At 35.6% G+C, this 23,155-nt stretch overlaps 1 protein-coding gene across 4 annotated transcripts in view; it reads left to right on the forward strand.

Moving 5' to 3' along the window:
* The window catches only part of LOC136036139 (netrin receptor UNC5C-like), a 216,043-nt gene that overhangs the window by 33,026 nt on the left and 159,862 nt on the right, over positions 1 to 23,155 (forward strand). For 2 of the 4 annotated variants that reach the window (XM_065718169.1, XM_065718171.1), the window contains exons 4-6: positions 894 to 1,178; positions 3,020 to 3,196; positions 7,063 to 7,092. In XM_065718169.1, the coding sequence (XP_065574241.1) occupies positions 894 to 1,178; positions 3,020 to 3,196; positions 7,063 to 7,092 (492 nt within the window). The remainder of the gene's footprint in view (positions 1 to 893; positions 1,179 to 3,019; positions 3,197 to 7,062; positions 7,093 to 23,155) is intronic. The other 2 variants (XM_065718170.1, XM_065718172.1) reach the window with 1 other exon arrangement.

The following is a 23,155-nucleotide window of genomic DNA, read 5'->3' on the forward strand; positions in this document are numbered from 1 at the left end:
TGGGAAATTACTAGGTAATAGAAAAAGAAATTATTTGTATTTTCAACATACTTGCCGTTGCAAGTGCTCTGAAGTTTCTTATGCTGAGATTATTTTTTATTTGGATGGCCGAGGTTAAAAGATTTTTCCACGTCTTATCCGTCCAATATCAAAACACATTATCACAGTTTTTGGATAGATGCTCCCTATGTGGCTACCAGTCCTGTTGTACCGTCCTATGTTTGTTTTGAAACCTATGTTTGCCAAAAATATTCTTTTCGTGGAAAATAATTGCTTGGCATTAGATGACCGTCCTGTTCAAAGAATATCTATGACTCATCTTTTAATAAAATTAATACAAACGTATTTTCAACTGAAAAGCAAGGGAGAACATTAAAACTTAAAACGAACAAAAATTATTCCGCTTATGAGAGCTCCCCTTCCTCAGCCTTCGTTCTTTACGGTTTAGAGTTCTTTGAAAATACACCTCATTCAAATTCAACGGCCTTTGTGTTTGAGTAGTCTTTCTTACAAAATTGTGCCAAAAAGTGGACTTTTCATAAAATGTTGCGGCCAGAAATTGCACTCTTTTTTGGTGTGAGGGGTAGCTTCGTCGTGTTTGCATTTGATAATCCCCGCATTACGAATATATCTACTGGTGTCAGCAATGCCCATGCACTGTTAAAAGTTTTGCGAAGGAAAACAAAGGAAATGCTTGTAAAAGTGATCAAAAGATCGTTTAAAATTTTTGGAAAAGGGGGGATGGAGGAAGTCATTTTGGTTATTGGAACCAGAAAAGGCTCAGACATAAAAGGCGGAACGTACCACAATTTGTAGAATAGTCTAAATTATATATCTTTTCATCCTTTGAAATTTAATTTTGATGTATTAGTCATCTCCAGCTTTTCTTTCAGTTATCAAGAAATATTTCATCGAGAACCCTTATTCGACTAGCGTCGAGCTAGAAAAGCAAGTTCAGCTCCGCTGTCTTCCTCCGGAAGGTGTTCCGCTCCCTGAAGTTTCCTGGAGGAAAAATGGAAGTCCAATTGATCCAGCTACAGTAATGAACTATATCATTTCTAATGAAGGTCATCTATTGATCGTGCAAGCTACTTTGGCTGATGTGGGTAATTATACTTGCGTCGCAGATTCGCTGGCAGGCCAGAGAATTAGTGATGTTGCAACACTGACCGTTGTTGGTAAGCTATGTATTAGAACTTTTTGAATATTCTTAATTCTTTCAAGGAGAGAACGTAGCTTAAAATTTCTGAAAGGAAGAATTTTTTGTAAGGGGGGGTTGCAGGAATGGTGAACTGAATTTGACCTTAGAATTCCTAGATCTGAGCAAGTGTCTGGTAAAGTTCCCCTTTAAAGAACATGTGGGATTGGACATATTTTTTTTTCGCACAATAATTGTTGTAATTCTGTTTTGTAGCAATCTTGGCTCTATTCACTTTCTCTATTCAACAGAAGTTATTTCCGAAATTGAAACATCCAAATTTCAGAAAAAAAAGAGGAAACTATCGCGCCAAAACTATGAATATATTTTCGAATTTATCGTTTTAAGTTGGAATAATAAAAAAAACATTGGGATTTTATACGGTTCAAACTATGTTGAACGCTATTATTAGTGTCAATATATTGATCACTGAATCAATGATTTTACTAAAATCAACTCATGATCATGGCAATCTTGCGTATGAATATAACTAAGTGTTTAGAAGGTAAAATCAAAAGATAACTAAATCTTTGTAGTAACGTTCAATTCTGCCTTCATTCACCTCCATTGATCACAATCAAGAATCAAGCGGCAATATGGACTCGATAGTTTTTCACTGACTCTAAAATTAAGCTTTGTGTCATGCAGCGAATTAAGAGTTCAATTGAACAATAAATACACACTAACAGCACGACTTTGTATAGCCTTAAGTCGTTCACAGAGATCTTGGACATGATATAAACCTTAGTTTCACCGTCTGTCCATCGTTAAGCAACCATAAAAAGTGTGACATATATTAATTACAGCTCTTGACTAGCCAATTCTTTAATTGACATGCATGAATAATGTCCCCTCATTATTGATTTTGTTACTCTGGCAGGTCTTCTATGGTTGCAGCAAAACCGAATCTTACTGTTAATTAAGATGAATTCTATTGGGATCTTCAGATTTTCTTTAATTAAGCATGACTATCTCATAGTGGTTTGCCTGCAATTAGGTGCTATAATACGTTTTTTAAGGAATTTGAGTTTGGAATTCATGTTTAAGTCTTAAAAGATTAATAACTGTGATGAAATTGAATCCATGGCTATAGACTTTATCAACTGCAATTCAAATAATCACATGAAAATCTTGCTAGGTAGTATTGGTTACAAGATGTAATTAAACCAGTCAAAAGCCAGACATCCAATTATAGCGATTTCTTGTTTCCTGAGTTTAATATCAAAACTAGCAACCTTAATATAGGCATAAAAAAGAAACATAAAAACAAGCAGGCACATGCACATGCCTGGGCCTTCATGCCCCTATTTCTCCAATATCTATGTTCTTAAGCTTTAAGAACAATTAGCTTACGTATATTGACGAACTTGCCCCATACCAAAAAATTGCTGAGTACCCAACTGGTGCTCAATTCTGAGCTAGCTGGATTTAAATCTAGTCTAATTAAATTTTAATCAGGACCTAATTTAAATTTTAATCAAGGTTTGAAATCTCTAAATATATCCTCTTAATCCGTACCGAGGCAATTACAATTTGTACCATTGCATATGCAAAATCTCATGTTGCATGGGAGAGGGTATTAAAATGATTTCTTTTTTAGGGTTGAGGTTTCGTGAGTGTCACAGAAGCGCAGTTTCGTTTCTAAGTTAGTAACTTGGAATCATTTCTAACATTTCACACCATTTCTAACATTTCACGTCATAACCGTTCAAAAACAATTTATTGCGCTTAATTTGTCTTGTTTCTTGTCTGTTGATTAAATTACCCAATAAATAAAATTTTGTAAAAAAAAAGAAATGTATAGTTTGATTTTTCTTACAGTGAATGGTGGTTGGTCATCATGGTCAATGTGGTCAGATTGCACCCCTCTTCAAGGAACTTGCGGAATAGGAACGAAGAAAAAAGGTCGAACCTGCACTAATCCTGCACCCTTGAATGGGGGAAAGCCATGTCCAGGACTCGGTATTGTCAAATTGGATTGCAATATTCCATGCCCAGGTAAAATTGTACCTTATTCAGTATGGTAGACGAGTTGTTACCGCTGTCTACCGTACAGCAACATTCTAAAAAAAAAAAAAAAAATTATAGTCTGATGATTTTCCTATCAACTCTCAACTTTCTCGGAGAAATATGCCTGGTGGCAGCGAAAAAAAAAAAAATTCGAGTGCTTCTCATAATTTACTATCCCAGTCTTTTAAATTTCAAACTTTGTCACTATAATTAGTGCAAGAGAAATTGACTCCATAGCGAGTTTACTGGCAGGCCAAGCAGTCTGGTTGATTTTGGCCTGCCTAGTTGTTATCGTAAATCACTTTACTATAAAATGAAAAAAGCATGTCAGCACTACCAACAGTGAAAACTTAGTACTATTAGACTATTAAAAGAAGTAGTTATCACATAGGGACCCAGGGGCTATCTTGGTCATTCTTACCATCTGTAGTATATCTGTACTATTCTAGTCATTTTCTTATCCAATCAACACATTGGAAGTAGGCATCATAAAAAATAGCACCTCTTCGGTGAATTTTTCTTCCTAAAACTTGTCCAATATGGGAGAAAAAAATATTACATGAAAATTACTTTCAACCAACTTCTTCCACAGAAAATTTTTGCATTTAAAAAAACCAAGAAATTATTTCAGTTCAACAAAATAACAAAAAAAAACTCTTAGGATGCAAGGATATTGTAAATACTTAGTTTTATTTAGAGTATCTTTGCTAGATGTATGCCAAATTAAAACTGACATGTTTTTGCGTTCGAATTGCAAAAGTATGTCTTGCGAATGACAGTTTCTGTCTTGGGGTAAAGACGCTATACCTCAATAGTTTTCCATAAAGTACCCTACTGAACTCATTGACGCGCAGCGTCACATACCCAATCCCTCAAAATAGTTCATATTCTTTTCTTATTAGAATTATTTAAAACTCATGAAGAAATCCAAATATTTCACTCCTTCGCAGCCAAAAATTCAAAACTTTCCGTTGAAATGAATATTGTATCTTATATTTGCGACTTGAAAATCAATGTTAGCAAAGAATAGTAGCGCCTTCGCTGATTGCTCCTATGTTGTTAAAATGGATAATAAAACAAATACTTCTTCACCCATGTGAAGAAAGGTATTTTTTTTTATCGATTATCCTTTCCCAAACTATGAAAGGGGCATTAGTCCCTGTCTTGCAGGAGCAGCAGTTCGGGTTTTTCTTCATTTCTTTTGCCCTCTGTGTTGGGGCATATGGCTGTAGTGATGAAAATGAAGTTATATTTCGGAAAATTCTGAAATAATAACTTATTATGTAAAATTCTAGCCAGGGGTCAAAAAGCTTTCGCCCGTCCTTAATTCAGAGCTTAAAGTGTAAAAAAGTAAGAACTGCAAAAAAAAAATGGTTTGTTCCTGATTTGGCTCAAATATCCCAGTTCAGTATAGAAGATCTAGAGACACCAAGTGGGTCTGTGACTCTTCTGTTATTGGTGCTCTTCATCAATTCTTTAGAAGAAAGGTAGGCATAGTACGCCTTGCTTGAAGCAGCATCACGCAAGCATTCCAATATGTATATTGGAGGCTCGAAGTGGGCCGGCGGCCCTTAAAATATCTCCACCCTGCTCTCCCACCATCACCTTCATTACAGAAAGATAGGCATGCTGGAACTTGTTCGAGCCTGAGTAAAGCAAGAGTTATTAACCCATTTTCATATTTGAGGCCGCTAGGTTTTCTTCCTCTTATATTTCCTGTACGTAAACAATTCTACATTGACTAATTCAGTTGCACGATCTTATTATTCAGCTGATCGGCTTTCATCTAATAAGTCATGCATATCGATAAGTGAGCTGTTTAGGGGTTGTTATGATTAAGACCATGAAACAAACTTTGTCATGTATGAAAGTAAAAAAAGAAAATAAATTGTTTTTTTTTCGAATTATTTCATTAGTTTTTTTTTGTTTTATTATTTTAGGGACCATGATTATAAGTTAATATTCAAGCATATGACTCGATGCTAAAACTTAAAAATAAACGTAATTGTTTTGGTTTCTAGTATCATTGACTGGCCGTTACACATCACTGCCCGTATCAAAACAGCGTATGTGCTGTACGTTTCTATGGATGGAGTCGATTTTTGACTCAAAACTATAGGTTCTATGACTATCTACCTTAGTTCTTCTGCCCTAGGAATAACGTATGGACAGATAATAGATAGACTTATCTATCAACAAATGAACTAACATCATTTTTATGCTATCCTAATAAGGGGATAAATGCCAGATTTGTCTCTCACTCAATCTGACTATCTGTCTTGGCTTTTTCTATAATTAGCCATGGCTTGATGCCCACAACTATTCGATTTTAATTCAAACTCAACTCGAGTCAGGCATGCTCAATCTTTAATATAGTTTTTCTGTGTTTTTACTTCAGGTTTGAACCCACTCCCCTCCCCCCGAAATGTTTGTCCGACTCTTAAAAAAGTAACCAAAATGCATATAAAATTTTTTGTTGTGTTTGTAGAGTTTCTTTTTATGTAAAACCAATCCCAACCACCACCCCCTCCCGGAAAAAAAATCCCGAGTACGGCCCAATTCTCGAGTAATGTTTGTTTCGTTCCATTGATTTAACGGGATGCGGGTAGGCACATAGGTCAATATAAAAAAAAAAAAAAAATCTAAATTTATGCCCTAAGCCCTTTTCTTGGTGTATAACTTACCAATAAACCTTCGCTGTTACGCCTAAAGGTCGTACCTGATATTTTCAAATTTCTGAAATAATTGCCAAAAACGCTGCCTCAAATTTGTTAATAATTGCCAAAATCGTTTGCTGAGCTGCATTCAAAGACAGAATGAGCTGGTCCAACTTTGTTCTGTCGCACTTCGATTCTCCTGATCTAAATTCCTGCTCAGCTTCTTTCTGAAAACAGCTGAGCAAACGGTAATTTCGGTAATTAGTATTTCTCGGATGTACCAAAATGTCAGATACAGCCTTTAGGTACAACAGAGACAAAATGAATCATGGTATTACACCAGTGTTTTTCGACGATTTAAAGCGACGTAACTACTAGTACTACTAACAACTGAAAGCGGCACAAAACCGCCCGAGGCCAACACAGATACGCACAATCCTCCTCCATCTCGATCTATTCAAAGATTGAACCATACTTTTCGTACTGCCCACTGTTTGAGATGCGATCAGTCAGTCGGGTTCCCAAAACAATCCGTAGGAAATTTTTCTTGAAAACATCTATCAAATATTACATAATCCTTAAAATGAATCAAATAAAAAAGCCTTCGCAATGTATTTCCTATCATATAACTCGTATTCATTCATCATAAGTCACTTAGTTTTCGAGTACCTTGTGCTTGCAGTCCTTTACATAGTTTTTGAGTCCTTTGACTTTGCGAAAATTACCCCCCCCCCTTCAAAGGTTCTCCTCAAAATCCTTGTCAACTTCTTTCCCAATATAGTTCTGAATGTCCTTGCCTACAATGGTCATTCCAAAATGATGCCTCTGATTTGCCAAGAAAGAAAAAAAAAGCTAAAAGGGAATAAAAAAGTTAAAAAAATAAAATGCAATCTGACCGATCCTGGTTATTATCTCGTTGTATTGTTTATAAATGTTCTTCTTATTCCCTCGGGGGACGGTAAAGTAACGACGTACATAAAGCAATCTCAGAATTTCGAGAAGTTTGAGACCGTAACCATATATTTTGTGTAGAGGTTTGACAATATTTCCTCATTTATTTTATGATTTTCTTTGTTGACTATTCTTTGGTCCATAAATAGCACCACCTTTGACGACCTTTTAGCTGGGGAATAAATAAATAAAGAGCACGACTTATAGACTAATAATTTTTTTTTTTTTACTTTCCTGCTTTCAAAGAAAAGGACAGAAAAACTGGGATTGTTGAAGGTTAGTTTCTTTGATTGATATTTTCTGGTTTATGGAATTATTTTTGAGAGTATAATTTGGGTGTAATGTACACGTTAAACCGATCCTTCACGTAATTAGGGGGAGTTAAGGTCTTGAGTGTTTGCAAATATATCCTCTTCTTTATATCTTGTTCAACACATCCAAAAACTTCGTTAGGGAAAAATGTTTACCTGATTTAACATTAACCGCACAAATATAACAAAGCTTTACTATATTCTTTGACCTTCATTTTCTGGCTAAAAAACTTATTATATTGCTTGCAATTTGCCAAATTTTGGCTTTTTTGCTCACCTCTATTTTTTGGTTTTTACATATATTTTTTTTTGTCAAATGACAAACTGTTTAACACAACTTGGCACCTTTTGCCCCAATCCCCTTAGCCGAATTTCAATTAATTTTTACTTCAATCACCCACACAAGTAATTTAGTGATTTTATCGTGATTTAGGACCTGTTTGACAAATTTGAAAGAAAATCCCGTGGTGCAGACAACATAAAATTTATACCTTTTGTCTAATCTTTGCGTGAAATCTTCTTAATAAAAACAAAATTACATGCAAATCAAAATGACCTGCAACAGGTATATAACTAGCTATCAGTGTATTATTTTGCACATCTGGTGCAAATTTGTTTACACCTAGGTCCGAAAAACCTGCAATTGAGGGTATTAAATCTTCTATCCTCCGGACTACTGTTCTGCCCTCTTTTCGTTGCTTTTTACGAGTGACAGAATTTCGTGATCAATAGAGAAAACAAATTCCTTTACTTTGTCATGGTTTCAATGCTTCAAAATTCGTTTCATGTGTAAAAGTTGCTATGTAGACGACTTTGTGTTACAGATAATTTAATTGATTTTGACTCTCGCTGGAACAATGTTTTTTTTTGTTATTATTATTAAAAAGGAACTCAAACTCGAGTTGAAGTCGATATCAAAATCTATGTAACTCATCACTATATTGAATTTAGGCATTTCTAATGTCATTAAAAGGTATACTTTTTATCATTGATTCAGAAATACCTAAAAAAGCATTTATACAACATTGGAGTTATGCCTTTTTAACTTCTAACGGTAGTATTCCACAGAGAATTCTTCTTGTTTAATCCCAGCCAGTATGAGGAATTTCCTTTATGTTTCCTTTTCTTCCAGCAAATTACACCTGACATTTATTTTTATGAAAAATAAAAGAAGCATTCATATTTTCCTACTCAAGAAATTTTAAAAGAAACTTTTGTTTTTGTAAAAATTGTCAAGCGGAAAAGTAAAGTCTACAATTTGCTAAGTCAATCGCTAAGAAGAAAAAATTTAAATTAAACCAGAGCATTCAGCTAAGAGAATAAAAATAAAAATGAAAGACGTAAGTACACGAGGCTTGTTCTTTCCAAGAACGCCTTTTCTAATTCTGCAATTACAAAAAAAAACTGTGAAGGATAATTATGAATTTTTGTTGTGAATTATCTTGTCTCTTGGATAAAAAGGATAAAGAACCTTCATTACTATTCAAGTGCGTCGTTTGGGGGAGAGGGTAAGGGGTGGGTGGCAATTGTCCCAAATAATTTGGAGGAAAATTATTATATAGCCTGTGCCCCTTGACTATCCGTGTATGGACCCAACTGCTGGAGATTCGCCCCCCTATCAAACAGTTCCTGGTAACGAACTGTAGTAAGGAGCGACCCGGCTCAATAGTAGCCTGAACTCTAAAAAAAAGGAATGTTGATACCAATAGCTATATCAAAAGAATCGCATTTTAATGCTGATTTTAAATATATAAGTTTCATTACCCATCAAAAGATATGAGCCTGAGAAAATTTACCTTATTTTAGAAAATAGGGGGAAAATCCCCTAAAAGTCATAGAATCGTAAGGCATATCACAGATGCGTGTTTATTTATTTGTTTGTTTTTTTTCCAGGGGTGATCGTATCGACCCAGTGGTCCTAGAATGTTGTGAGAGGGCTCATTTTAACGGAAATGAAAAGTTCTAGTGCTCTTTTTAAGTGACCCAAAAAATTGGAGGGCATCTTGGCCCCCGCCCAGGCTAAATATTTTCCCTAAGTCACATGATCAAAATTCTGAGATAGCCATTTTATTCAGCATAGTCGAAAAACCTTATTTGTCTTGTGGACGACTTACTTCTCCACAGTCCCCGTGGGAGGGGTTAAAAGTTACAAACTTTGATCAGTGCTTACATATTGTAATGGTTATTGGGAAATATACAGACGTTTTCAGGGGGATTTTTTGGTTAGGGGGAGGGTTTGAAAAGAGAGATATATGTTGGGGTAATTTCCATGGAGGAATATTTTGCGAGGGAAGAAAATTTCCATGAAGGGAGCGCAGGATTTTTTAGCGTTATTAAAAAAAACAATGAAAAAATAAACATGAAAAAGTTTTTTTTAACTGAAAGTAAGGAGAGGCATTAAAACTTAAAACAAACAGAAATTATTAGCATATGAGGGGTTCACCTCCTCCTAATACCTCGGTCTTTGCGCTAAAGTATTTTCAGTAATTTCAACTATTTATTCTACGGCCTTTGTGATTCAGGGGTCATTCTTAAGTACTTGGGACAAAATTTAAACTTTAGTGTAAAGAGCGAGGTACTGACGGGGGGGGGGTGAACCCCCTAATATATGTAATAAAAACATTCGAATACAGAAGTTCGTTACGCAAGCTAATTTGTAATTTATGTATATCTTTTACTAATAAAAACGTTCGTAAAAAATTAAAACTTCTAGTTGCGTTTTAAGTAACCAAAAATTGGAGGGCAACTAGGCCTCCTCCCCTGCTCCTTGTTTTCTCAATATCATTCGATGAAAACTATGAGAAAGCCATTTAGCCAAAAAAATAAATATGAAAATTTTGTTTTAATTATTCATCTGCGGAGAGCCAAAATCAAAACATGCATTAATTCAAAAATGTTCATAAATTAAATAAAAAAACAAGTTTTTTTTAACTGAAAGCAAGGAGCAACATTAAAACTTAAAACGAACAGAAATTACTTCGTATATGAAAGGGGCTGCTCCCTCATCAACGCCCCGCTCTTTACGCTAAAGTTTTTAACTGTTTTAAAAAGTAGAAATGAGAGAAAGAGTCAAACTTTAGCGTAAAGAGCGGGGCGTTGATGAGGGAGCAGCCCCTTTTTTATACGGAGTAATTTCTGTTCGTTTTGAGTTTTAATGTCACTTCTTACTTTCAGTTAAAGAAAACTTTTTTTTATTTAATTGCTATTAATGGCGCAAAGGGTTTCTGCAGGTTGATCTATGCCGTTTCTGATTTTTACACAACTGTTATGGACAAAACTGGTGTATATGGAGGAATTTGACAGATTGAGCCTGCACTCAAGGGGGAGGGCTGACCCATAAGAACGGAGCTATTAGAAAATTAGGAGAAATTAAAGGGAGGAACTACTGGAGGATGGTACGGCCCCAAATACACACACGTTTGTACAAAATATCAATTTGTAGGAAAGAAGTAACCCAGTCTCGACTTTTCCTACACTTCGTGTATAGGAATGATGCGACGAAAAAATACAACAATTCTTATGAATACGTATGTTTGGACGTGCGCGAAGAATCGGACAGCAACAAGTCCCTGGGACCTCCAGTATGAATGGAGGCTTTGTGCAATCCTGGGTCCATCTTGATCACAACATGGTTTTCAGCACTTGGCGATGCTCTTCTATCAAAAAGAGTCGAAATCCTGCACAGACAGTCCCAAGCCTATTACCTCTGACTCATTATATATTCAAGTTACAAATATTATGCTACTACGGGGAGGCAACCCACAGTAGATAAATTAGCTATGAAGAGTTTTTCCAGCACGAAAACGCCCGTCAAAACAGACCAAGCCCAGAAGAATTATCCATTAGTCAGAATCCCGTGTGAATGCTGTGTCGTTTACTAGGCTGTAATTTCCTCGAGGGGTGCCCCTCCTCAAGTGGGAATAGAGTTGACCACAAGGTCCCAAGTCTTGCAGGCACCCCGAAAGGGTCGAGGCAGCCTTTTACAGAGGCCGTTGTCCATTGATCTTGATCTTATTCCCTGTCGCAGTTATCCTCCTAGAGAGGATCCTCCCACGATGGTGTTCTGCGTCACCATGCAATTTTTAACCCATTTTAGGGAGAATCTTTGTAACTGATGGGACGTGTGGACACACTGGTGGGCCCTATTGACTGTACTTTTGAGGGAGCTTCTTCGTCCTCCGCCTGTATTTTTGGCCCCGGGCGAGAGTGCCCTAGTTTCTATTGTGGACCCCCAGGGACAAGGTCCCCCTCAATCCATGCCTCCTATGGAGGCATCCTACATATCTGTGGGGTGTTCCCCTATAGCCAGCTGGGAAAACGCTGGGTGGCCTGGGGGAAGAGCAGTAGACTCATAAAGCTTCTTTTTTTTTAAATACAACATCAAAGAAAACACTGCTCTTCACCGGAACCTTCACCGGATTTTGCTAATTCTATTTCACGGCTGGGAAGTACTTTTTTATTAATTAATTTAAATGAGGAAACGGCCCTGGAACAAATATTTTTGCACAAACACCTATTGAGAGGTATGCGACCAATAGTTACAAAAGACTAGTAAATGCGGATGCCGTTCTTCAACATATACAAAGAACTCTCCAAGTCTTCCTTCCTCAACGTGAATCGGGTTTTGGAATATCCAACAGTGGTATAATGAAGATAACTCATTCTCATTTACCAGATTGTAACACAGGCCACAACTAGAACATAATTTCCATAGAAGATCAATATAAACTAAGATTGAAACACCAAAATGAAAACAAGGCCAAGTCGCCTCTTTTCGTGTCCCGGGAGGCACTGGGCAATCCGAAGAAACATATATCGATGACCGCCTGAAACTCAATTTGGCAGAATCCAAGATGTTAAATCAATGAAAAAAGATAAAGTCAGCTAGTATAACTTATACAGAAATCCTAATGATATAAGCCAATGTGTTTTCTTGGTAATATTTAAGTTTGAAAAATCGGTACATTTAAAGCGCGGCTGAAAGTAATTTATATACAAGAAAAAAAAAGGTCATTTATCTGTTACCAAAATGGATGACATGCTATGTTATCCGACACAAACATCTTCAGTTCTTTTTTTATCTTGTTTCTTACTGTTGTGGCCATTCGTTGCTGGTGCAATTTTTTGGTCCTTTACAACAATAAACTTTTTGTTTAAAGAGAAGAGTTTTATGTTCTATGTTCTTATTTTTGTTTAATAAACTATATATTTGAGCTTTTGAGTTGCCGATCTAATCAATTCCACATTTCTCTTAGACTTAACCTCAAAATGGTTGGTTGACTTGTGATGGATTGGTACTTTTCACATGTTTTAACTTTATACATCCACAAATGTAATCCCTAAAAACAGGGATTAACACCAGATAATATCACATTACTTTTACGTCACTATATAAGCAATTTTAAGTTGCTAGAGAAGCATGAAATTGGGTGATACAGAATTTGTTTTCTCAGGCTGGAAGGATGGGGTACATAGACAGGGATTAGTGCTCATGATGAATAAAGAAGCTGCTAAGTCTTGTTTAGGCAGGGAAGGTATTAATAATAAAATACTAATTGTTCATTTTATGACTAAAAAGTTCAGGGTATCAGTTATAGTAGCATATGGCCCGGTTGAACTAACTGATGGAGATACTAGTGACTCAGATGAATTTTACTTACAGTTAAAGGAGCAAATAGACAGGGTCCCAGGTAGAAATATGGTGTTTTTACTTGATGATTTTAACGCCCAGGTCGGTAGAAATAGGGATAGATGTCATGCTAGCCTAAGTAAATGTGATGTAGGAAAAAAAAACAACAAAAAAACAAAAACAAACAGTAATGGGTGCAGACTTTTGTAATTTTGTAGGTATAACAACCTAGTTGTAACCAATACGGTGTTTAGTCATAAAAGGGCCCATAAGTTAACATGGTATTCACGTGATGGTAAGACAACAAACCTTATTGATTATGTTATTGTAAAGCGAAGACTAGCAGGATCAATGCAAGATACTAGGGTATATAGGAGCGCTGTTATTGATGTTAAAAGTAAAGATCACCATCTAGTAGTATCTAGGGTTAATTTAAAGCTGAAATTTCAGAAGGGTAACTACCTTCCTGGAAGTTATGATGTTGGTAGACTCCAGGATGAGAATTTGAGAGAAACTTTCCAGGAACAGTTGAATACTTAACTTAAGAGTTTAAAATTTGACAATGTGGAAGATGGATGGAATAATTTTAGAAAAACAATTATGTGAAGTGGCTGATGGTGTTATAGAGTAAAAATTTAAGACTGCAGCTAGGAATATTAGTGAAAAAGCTTTATGTTTGATAGAGAGGAGAAGGGGTTTGAACAAGAATTATCTGAGTGATAGATCATATGAAAAAAAAAGTAATGTAAAGGAAGTGGAGAAAGCATTAAGATATGAGCTAAGAAGGTGTGAAGTGGAGGCCATGGATAAAATTGCCGAGGATCTGGAAGATACAGCTAGACGGCATAATAGTAAAATATTGTACTGGCATGTTTATAAATTGAGAGGGAGTAGTCAATTCGGACTTGTCCCAGTTAAAGATAGGAACAGGGCCACAGTTAGTGATAAGGAAAGAGTTAAAGAGAGCTGGGCGGAACATTTTGAGAATGTGTTAAACTGAGATACAGTTGCAGGAAAAGATATAGAGGAAAATGAAAAAGTTTGTAATACCCTTGGATGTGAAGGAAGATTTTTTTCATGAAGAAGAATCAGCGACAGTACTAAAAGGATTAAAAAAATAAGAAGGCTCCAGGTGCTGATAGTGTGGTAAATGAGTTTCTTAAATATGGTGACTCTGAGGTTAGAAATAAGCCACTAAAGATTATGAATATGATTTTTGAAAAAGGGAAGTACCTAACGATTTTAGAAAAATCTTAATTAAACCACTGTATAAAAAAGATGATAAGAGTGAGTGTCGTAATTATCAAGGCATTAGTCTGGTCTCTTTAGGTAGCAAATTGCTTAGTAATATGATACTTTTTAGACTGAGAGATGCTGTAGACATAAGTTTTTAGAGAAGAACTGTGCGGTTTTAGAAAAGGTAGAGGACATGTCGACCAAATTTTCATTCTTTGGTTAATAATTGAGAAGTGCCTTAATTGTCAAACACCTTTGTTCCTCAGTTTAATAGATTATGAGAAAGCGTTCGATTCTGTTGATAAGATCTTTTGCAAAAGTTTTATTCTCATATGGTATACCAGACAAATACATTGAAGTGATTAAGGCTATATACGAGAATAATACTGCTGCGGTTAAGGTAGGAAATGAGGTTAGCAGCTGGTTTTATATTAAATCAGGAGTTAAGCAGGATTGTGTTGTATCCCCCTTTATATGGATCATTTTGATGGATTTTGTCTTAAGGAGCACAGGAAAGGCAATGGTAGACCACGGAATCAAATGGGGGAAAAACTTTCCTGGACTTAGATTATGCTGATGATTTAAGCATCCTAGATGAAAGTTTGAGCAAAATGTATTAACTTTAGAGGTTTTGCGAGTTCAGGGTGCTAGAATAGTTCGAAAATTAATCATGAGAAGACTCAATCACTAAGGCTAGGAATAAGTGAATATGAAAAGGTGACGTTGGGTAACGAAAAGATTGATCAGGTTGGCAGCTTCACTTAACTTGGTAGTATTATTAGTAAAGACGTTGGGAGCAGTTAAGATGTTAAAAGTAGAGTAGCCAAGGATCAGGGTGTTTTTTCACAATTAAAAAAAGGTTTGGAAGAATGGGAAGATATGCCTGCAAACCGAGATTAGAATATGGAAAGGTACAGTGATGACAGTGGTCAAATGTGGCTGTGAAGCATGGACGCTCCGAAAAGCGGATGAAGATTTACTAGATGTTTTAACCAGAGAAATGGCCTACGGATTGTTTTGAATACCCGACTGACAGATCGTATTTCAGACAGTAGACTGTACGAAAAATGTGGTTAATCCCACTTTCTAGGGCTATAATAAAAGAAAGGTTGAGATGGCTAGGGCACGTTCTACGGATGAAGGATGAGAGATTGCCAAATGTTGTCCTTTTCAGCTAACCGTCTAGGGCTAAACGGAAAAAAGGTCTTCCTCGTCTGGGGCGGGAGGATGTCATAAAGAAAGATCTAAGGAAAATGGGAACTTCCTGGGAGGGTGTAAAGAGGGAGGCTTTGAATAGATTGGGATGGAAGAGGAGGACCGTGCGTAGCTGTCTTGACCTCAGGCGGTTTGGTGCTGCGGCGAATTGTTAGTAGTAGTACCAGTAGTAGTTTATAAATGCGTTTGTATAATAAAAAGTAGAAGAGTCTTTTAATTATTCTGTCACAACAAGCAGACATATTTCTTAGATTTAAACAAAAGCATGTGCCATTCATTTTGGTGATGTTTTCAGTGGAATCCTGAAGATTTCATGGGGGGGGGGAGTCGTACTACTCCACCCAGTTTGAAGGCTGATTTTAAAGAATCCCATCAACTAAGATTTGCCGAAGTAGTTGTGTACTAAAACGTGTGTATATAAGCTAAAGAAATCCGCCTAATTTGCATTTTAGGTGGATCATATTATCGCTTCTTCCTAAACAAGATCCTTTGCAAGTGCCTTGCTTCAAGGTGTGCACGTGTCAACTTCAGTATATTGAAATCGAGATAAATGACACCCACATCATTTTTTAATGAGCCATCTACTTAACAAAGAGATTAAATCTGTAAAACAAAAGAGAAGCTATAAGAAGTTACAAGAATTGCATGTCTTGGTTTTATTATAAGAAGAACGTGACAATAAGAATTTCTAGAATCTTTTTTATACTTGCCTATGTGTTTAAGGACATTAGCGCAGCCCTCTGGCCCCACCTGAAGTTGGTTTCGATTGTTTTTAGCCTTATGATACTCAATTCTTTGACCAGCTTTTGGCTCAAAAGGACGTATGAACAATTTTTGTCATTTATGATAGAGCATAGGAGAAGGCTATGCTCCCTCTCTGACTGGGTCAATTCAAAAGCCAACGTGTGACATTCTTGTTTGTCAGCAAAAATGAGACTTATATACCACTGCCCTAAAAACTGATTATGCTGGATCTATAGGTGCTTGGAATGGAGCAGTTGAGGCAAAACTATTTTGGATGTTTAGGATGTTTGGACCCCCAGTGGATGTTTAGGGCCTTGGACCCCCCCTCCGAAATGTTTGTCTGACTCGCAAAAACGTAACAAAATGAATATAAACAATTTTTTATGTGTTTTTAGGGGGTGTTTTTATGTACCCCCCCCCCCCAAAAAAAAAGTCCTGGATACGGCCCTGCAAGGAGTAAAGAGATAAATTAAAGCAATGATAATTTTGCCTGTTAACTGTTATTCCTAGAAGCAAAAGAAGGATTAAAATAAAAGGAATATTCATCCTCAACATAAAACAGTTTTTCAGCATGTAAAACTTTTATTTTATACCTATATAAATTTGAAGCCATATAGTAACTCTGAATATTAAAGCAAGGGTTCAAATTCATTCTTTCACGGTTTCATGGTTCATTCAATTTTTTTTTGTATGCCTCTCTTCGCAATATTCTTTTCTAAGAACCTCACTTTTTTCCTCCTTTGCAAAAGAGTATGTCTCGTTCCAGATTACCACGGCTAAATTCAAAGTGACATAATTTTGCTCCACATTCAAGCTCAATCAATGTTAATGTCAGATACATATGTTATATTCTTTTTCTTTTACCTTTATTTATAAATGTATACTATTCAAGATGTTGCCTTTTTACCCCTCCAATACATCTCATGTGCAAAAGAATAACGTTTTGCAATTGTATCGAATTTTCAAATATCGTGTCGAAAACTTTTGGAGTTGACCCAGGAATTATACTGTGCTTTCATTTAAAGATGTCTGTTTAAGCTGAAATAAAAACTAAAGCATTTTCTTACCATTATAAAGAGGTGATGTGTGCTGGTCATGCCACAAGTACGTTTTATGCTCTAATTAAGTTTTGTTATTTCATTTCAAAAGCCCATTTTCCGACCATCTCAGATCCAACACAGTGCTGTGGAGTACATGAGCTGTGCAGTACAAGTGCTGTACATGAGCTGTGCAGGTAATCGTTTTGACTAACTGTGTTTTAGAACACATGTTCAGCCATTCTATTCTGGTACGTTCTAATTTTGAAGAATTCATATCCAACACGGTTACAGCCCGTAGATGGAAATGCTTTGAACTTTCACTGTGTTGAATACAGAGATCTTTAAAACGATTTTTATCGACCTGCTTAAAACAGACTTAACCCGGTGCCGGTGTACTACAAGTTGTCATATTTGAAAAAGTCTGCGATACAGGCAAATAAAATATATAGGGCTAAAATATATATTTTAGATATTAAATAAATTAGAAAGATATAAAGATTTAAAAAAGGTTAAAGATATATTAAAATAAAATATATTTTAGCTCGGCACAGGATTCGAACGATTTATTATGGCCAAGGACCGCGTTCTTGAATTCCATTAACATCATATGTTGATTCCTTTAAAAGAAGATCAAACGGATGGAATAATTCTAACAATTCAATTTAGCAAGGGAGCAGCAAAATATAAGTGATTGAAAGATATAAAGATTAAAGATATATTAAAATAAAATATATTTTATTTTGGCACAAGATTCGAACGATTTATTATGGCCAAGGGCCGCGTTGTTGAATGCAGCAATAAATCCAAGAAGAATGCAATGATGCGAGAACGATCGATGATGATACACTTGTATAGCGAATAATTTCAGTTTTTTTAGGCTGCACGGGGCGCAGCCTCTAACTCCGAACAAAAGTGGTTTCCATAACTGCTCCAGGGTGTTCCTATAGATATTATTTAATATTTTATAATTATCTGTTTAATATTTATAATTCTCATGTAGTTATTGTTTTATAGCACTGATCTGTCCAAAAATGAATTCTCTTTCAAGACAAATGTGTGTTAATTGCTCTGACAAATCCCCGTAAATATGCTTATTTTGTTATGTACTAGCATATCCCCTATTTCTTCACGATAGTTGATTCATTATAAGAAAGAGAAAGGTGTTGAACAAGGTGAGTCAACGCCTCTACTCAAATATCCTTAGGTAACGGACGAGCCTATTTTTCAGGGCTTATTAATTCGACAATTTTTCAGGGTGTAAAGACGTCCTGAAAACAGGCCAAAACATAGTTTTGTTCTGAATATTGTAAATTTGCATTACTGGGACTCAAGTCCCACACCCTGAGCGTCCAGATGGAGCATAGGGGGCAAGGAAAACTAATGTAGCTACATCACACTGTTTCCGATGCACCTGAGTCGCAGCGAAATCAGATTGTAAATATCTTACACAGTAAAACGAGTCCCTGGTGATCGTTTTCTTGATCTCAACTTGATTTGATCATTTCAGTGGATCTAGCGTGTCATCTCCTCGCTATAAAGTTCAGGTTCTTCGAGTTAATTCCGCCAACTTCAACTAATCAAACGGTTTAGAAGTGCAAGGATCTTTTTCAAGATCCTTGCACTAATAGACCCTTCACACTAATACCCGAATGGCAAATTTGTATTGTCGATGCTCAGGGATGGCTCTTAGTTTAAAAAGTATCATATCTATATAACCATAACCATTTTTTTCTCATTATAAAAAACGTTAAAGTCAAGTGAATTTTTTTGTCAAACCTTTTATAGTAAACAAAAACTACTGTTAATGCAGGCCCCTAATACAAAAATTCATTCATTTGAAGTAGAGTAGCAAAATTATTAAGGATGATTTTTTTGCATAATTTTGGACAAATGGGGAAGACGCCCCGAAAAGGGGTAAAGTCTTGAATAAAATTGCACCATTGAATCAAGCATGCCTAGGGACCCCAAACCCGAGATTTCAAGGTCCAATTTAATAAAATACGATTTTTTTTTCACCTGGATCATTGTTATCAGATCAACAAAAATATAATATCAAAAGAGGGCTTATTTAAAAAGAATTTGTATGTTCTAGTGCCCTATTTAAATAACAAAAGAGATCACACCGCGGCAAAGTGTCGATTTCCGATATCGTATACTGAAAACAACAATTTTGGCCCGAATGAGATCAAATTACTATTTAATAAAAATTTAGACATGATCAGCTGGTTTTAAGCTGTTGGAAAACCTATTTATGCAGACTGCTAGTTTCTGCGAGCATACTGCCGTACAATAGGAACTATTTTTCAACGCGTGTTTTAGCGTTACTAAATGTAGCTCTAAACCCTCACTTAATTCCAACCCTCCCCCCCTCCGTCTCATACCGATATATCGAACCGAAAAAAGTTTTAAATGGTGGGAAACAATCCCCAAAATTGGCGTTTCCATTTCCACAGTACAGTAATACACATTTCGAATGCACCCCCCCAGTTCCACCTTCCTAACTAAAATTTAACTTCTATATCTCGATTGCACAAGAAGGGATAGGCTACCCTGATTTCAAGAGCGAACTCACATTTTCCAAATGTGAAAAGTAAATTTAACTTTTTTTTTCAAATCTCACCTCCGAGAATGAAAATGCTCTTTTAGTTGCATCTACCTTAAATAATAATATTTTTAATTTTAATTTTATGAAGGGTAATTAGTAAACAAGCCACTTTCAATTACTGAATAGTTATACTTGTGATTTCGTAATCCTTTAAAATAGCACGAACTGAAATTACAAAGAATAACCAAATCAGACTCAATACAAACAAAAATTACCACAAACAAGAGTAAGGATACACCCCCTCCCTAATCCTTCTAAAGACCAGAACGTGATTTGGACTTTACTGAAAGCAAAATGTATTTTAAGTCATATTTTTTATTAGGATTATAAATTCAAAATTTCTAATACTTCCAGGCTTAATCTAATTTTAATCTAAGCATGGCTTAACCTACATTCATCAGTGTTTTTCCGTTATCTTGGTTATCAGAGTGATTTTTTCCTTACTTTGTTGTTGTTTTGCGAGTAAAAACACACTCCTGGTAAAATTGTTTTCAGGAAAGCCCAAATAGTGCTCTAGTCTTCAGAAGGCTCAGCAGGTGTTAGCCGTACTTCTGTTTGTGGTAGTTTCTGTTGCCACATTCACTCAATGCTTTTTGCACAAATTCAATGAAAAACGATTGGAAAAATTATATTAAAAAAAACAGTGGTCAATACCAGTGAACCTGTTACTAAAAGACCTTAGAGGCTTGCTGCCAAAAATTTAAGAGTAGCAAAAAACATGTTCTGAATTTTTATTTCACCTGAATGAATTGCCTCCTTTCGTTTTGTTTTCTCTATCAGTCCTGGTTGACCTTCGTTAAAGTAAGGATTCTGGGGCTGTTTAATTTTTTAATTTTAGTTTTAAAGGTCGTATTTTACTGTAAGTCTACATTTATATAGACTTTATTTATTTATATATGTTTTGCTGAGGACGGTCCTTGGGTATAGGGCCAAAATGCTAATTTGAGGTTTGAGGAAGTTTCTCTGTCTTAACAATTTCCTTTTGTTTCACCTGTTCCTTCTTTTTATAAATTCTATTCGTTTAAAGCTTAAGTTGATTATTCATTGCAATTTCTGTTTGTTTTAGATTCATTTAATGATAGTGATTTTCCGTTTGCTTTAAGTTTAAACTGTTATTTGATTTCATTTCAGCTCGTCTTTTGTTTAACGTACCTGTTTCTTTTTCTTTGAAAAAATACTTCTGTGGAAAAATATTTTTTCTTTTAATTGATATATTAAAGGTGCGGATCGTATCTTGGATCAAAATCTGCTATAGCATACAATTTTTGAAGGGAAGTGCAAATAACCATTAAAGTTTATTTGCGTTGAATTCCCATAGAATTCTCGATTCGAACAAATATTATTAATTATTGAAACAAGCTAGGGAACTCATCAGACTGTTTATTTTTTCAAGCCTTAAATTGGCAAAAATTGGTCAGGGAGCATTCTTCTAGAAAATATTACTAGTGGAAGATAGTGACTGCAAAAGGTAATTCCCGGCTTCGAGTGTAATGTGAAAATACAAAACAGGATTTTTTTTTTAATAGTCCAGTTAATTGTAGTCGATATTGCCTAAACGTTAAAATGGTTAAAACTGAATCAAGTATAAACTTGGAGAAAACTGAAGAAAGTTCAGTCAAACTTAATCTTTGGAAACCGTCAGGAATTATCGCATTGATTTCGTTTACGAACTTTCTTAAGCAGATGCCTTGGCAACCCTGGTGTCACTTCAGCAGAGATAAAATCATAATTTTTTTGTTCCTTTAGAAAAAGAGACGGTTTTATCTTGAAGCGCCGTGCTTGTCGGTATCTCTCTCTCGATGAATGACTGTTTATAATTTTTCATGTCCGTTTCATTTCTCGGTAATGACGTGCCAAAATGAGATACAGTCGGTTTAATGCCTCTGACAAGTGTCAAATGTTGGCTGCGAACTGCGAATTTTTTCTTCTTGGAAATTTGCTTCCACAATTCATTCATTAGTTTACTTAATTAAAATATATTTCATCTCCTTAAAACTAAGGATAATAATCTCGTGAAGTATAATTTTGTTGTGGAGCAATACTACTGCTTTCGTGGGTGGATATCCTTTTCTCGTGATCTGCGGTCTGTAGCTTCGAAGTTGTCGGAGATATATGGCGTTAAAGCAAATGTATGGCGAAGTCGTATATGGTGCTAAAGCAAAACTATCTTAGTTGGGAAAATGCAGTTTTTCAGAGCAATTTTATGTCGTACTCCTACAGAACATTAAATTGTATCTCCGAGAATCGGAAAATAAAATTCCATATCTCTACTAGGTTTACTGGAAATATAATCTGGAAATCTCGATCCCTAATTCTAAATTCCGATTTTTTTTTTTATTTGATGGCATTTTTGTATTTTGATCGAGTAATACCATGAAAAGTATTTAAGGTAACATGAACTTTCTTATATAATAAATTAGTTCATTCATTTAGAAATAATTTCCAAACCAATTTTGGCGGGGGAACCCTCCCAAACCCCTACTTCTGATTGTGAGTGTAATTCACAAAGGATTTAAGCCTAAACTCTTCTGAACACGAATTGTATAAACGAACAATAAGACAAAAAAAAGACTTTCTACTAAAATTGAGAGGAGTAACATTAACGTTTCAGATAGACGTTTCCCCGAGAGAACTAGGTCACTGAACCTTATATTTTCCAAGTATTGGTAGAATTAAGGAATCATCCGAAAAGGGAGAATCCCATATAATGATTTCCAGGACTCCACTCTGTCCATTAAATACACATATTAAGATGCAAAAGAATTGGGATATATGTTAGAACTCCAATATTTCCACCAAAAAAAATTGAGACGCCCGAAAATTGAGATGTTCCAGCTTAGGAAGATTTTTCTCGTACAGAAAGTTTTTTTTGGGCCGGTGGGTAAAACCACATAGTTTGGTTTTTAGATTGGCGTCTTTCTGTACCCCCTCCCTCTGGTATACAGACGGCTTGAATTATATTCATATTGCTGGTTTCTATTTAATTTGCAAACTCGTTGCAACGCTAAGTTCCCAGAGGCCGATACACTGGCGAATATGTCGCCTTCTTTTTGAACTTCTACTTTGACCGTCCTTTACAAAATCAAAATTTCTACTTGATCCTTTAGAGCTGAATGCTGATTCACTTCTGAAATATCCCTTAAAACCATTGATTTTGACAAGCGCTTCAGTTATAAAACATTAAAAATTGCTTACAATCCTTAAGTGCTTTAGCTTTTTGTGCTGTAATAACTTGGAACTAATTTTCTTTTCTAAAGCGATCTTAAATCATGCTAAAAGGATTTTGAGAGAAAGGAATGCTGGAATTCTGAAATCCTTAAATTCATATTCATCTTTTTTCTTCTAGAAAGCTGTTTAGTCTCCGAAGAACCTTAGAACTATTGTTGTATTTTGCAGGGGAACTGCTGAGACGGGATGCTAATTCTGTGAAATGCTTTATTATGACAAGTGAATGCACAGAAAATATTTAATTTTTGAAACGAGTTGTGCTATTAAGTGTGGCTTAGGTCGTTAAATTAAAACAAATTCTTATGAATGAATACTTTAAATTCAAAAGCAC

This window comes from Artemia franciscana, chromosome 15 (genome assembly GCF_032884065.1).
Source record: "Artemia franciscana chromosome 15, ASM3288406v1, whole genome shotgun sequence".
Taxonomy (NCBI): Eukaryota; Metazoa; Arthropoda; class Branchiopoda; order Anostraca; family Artemiidae; genus Artemia; species Artemia franciscana.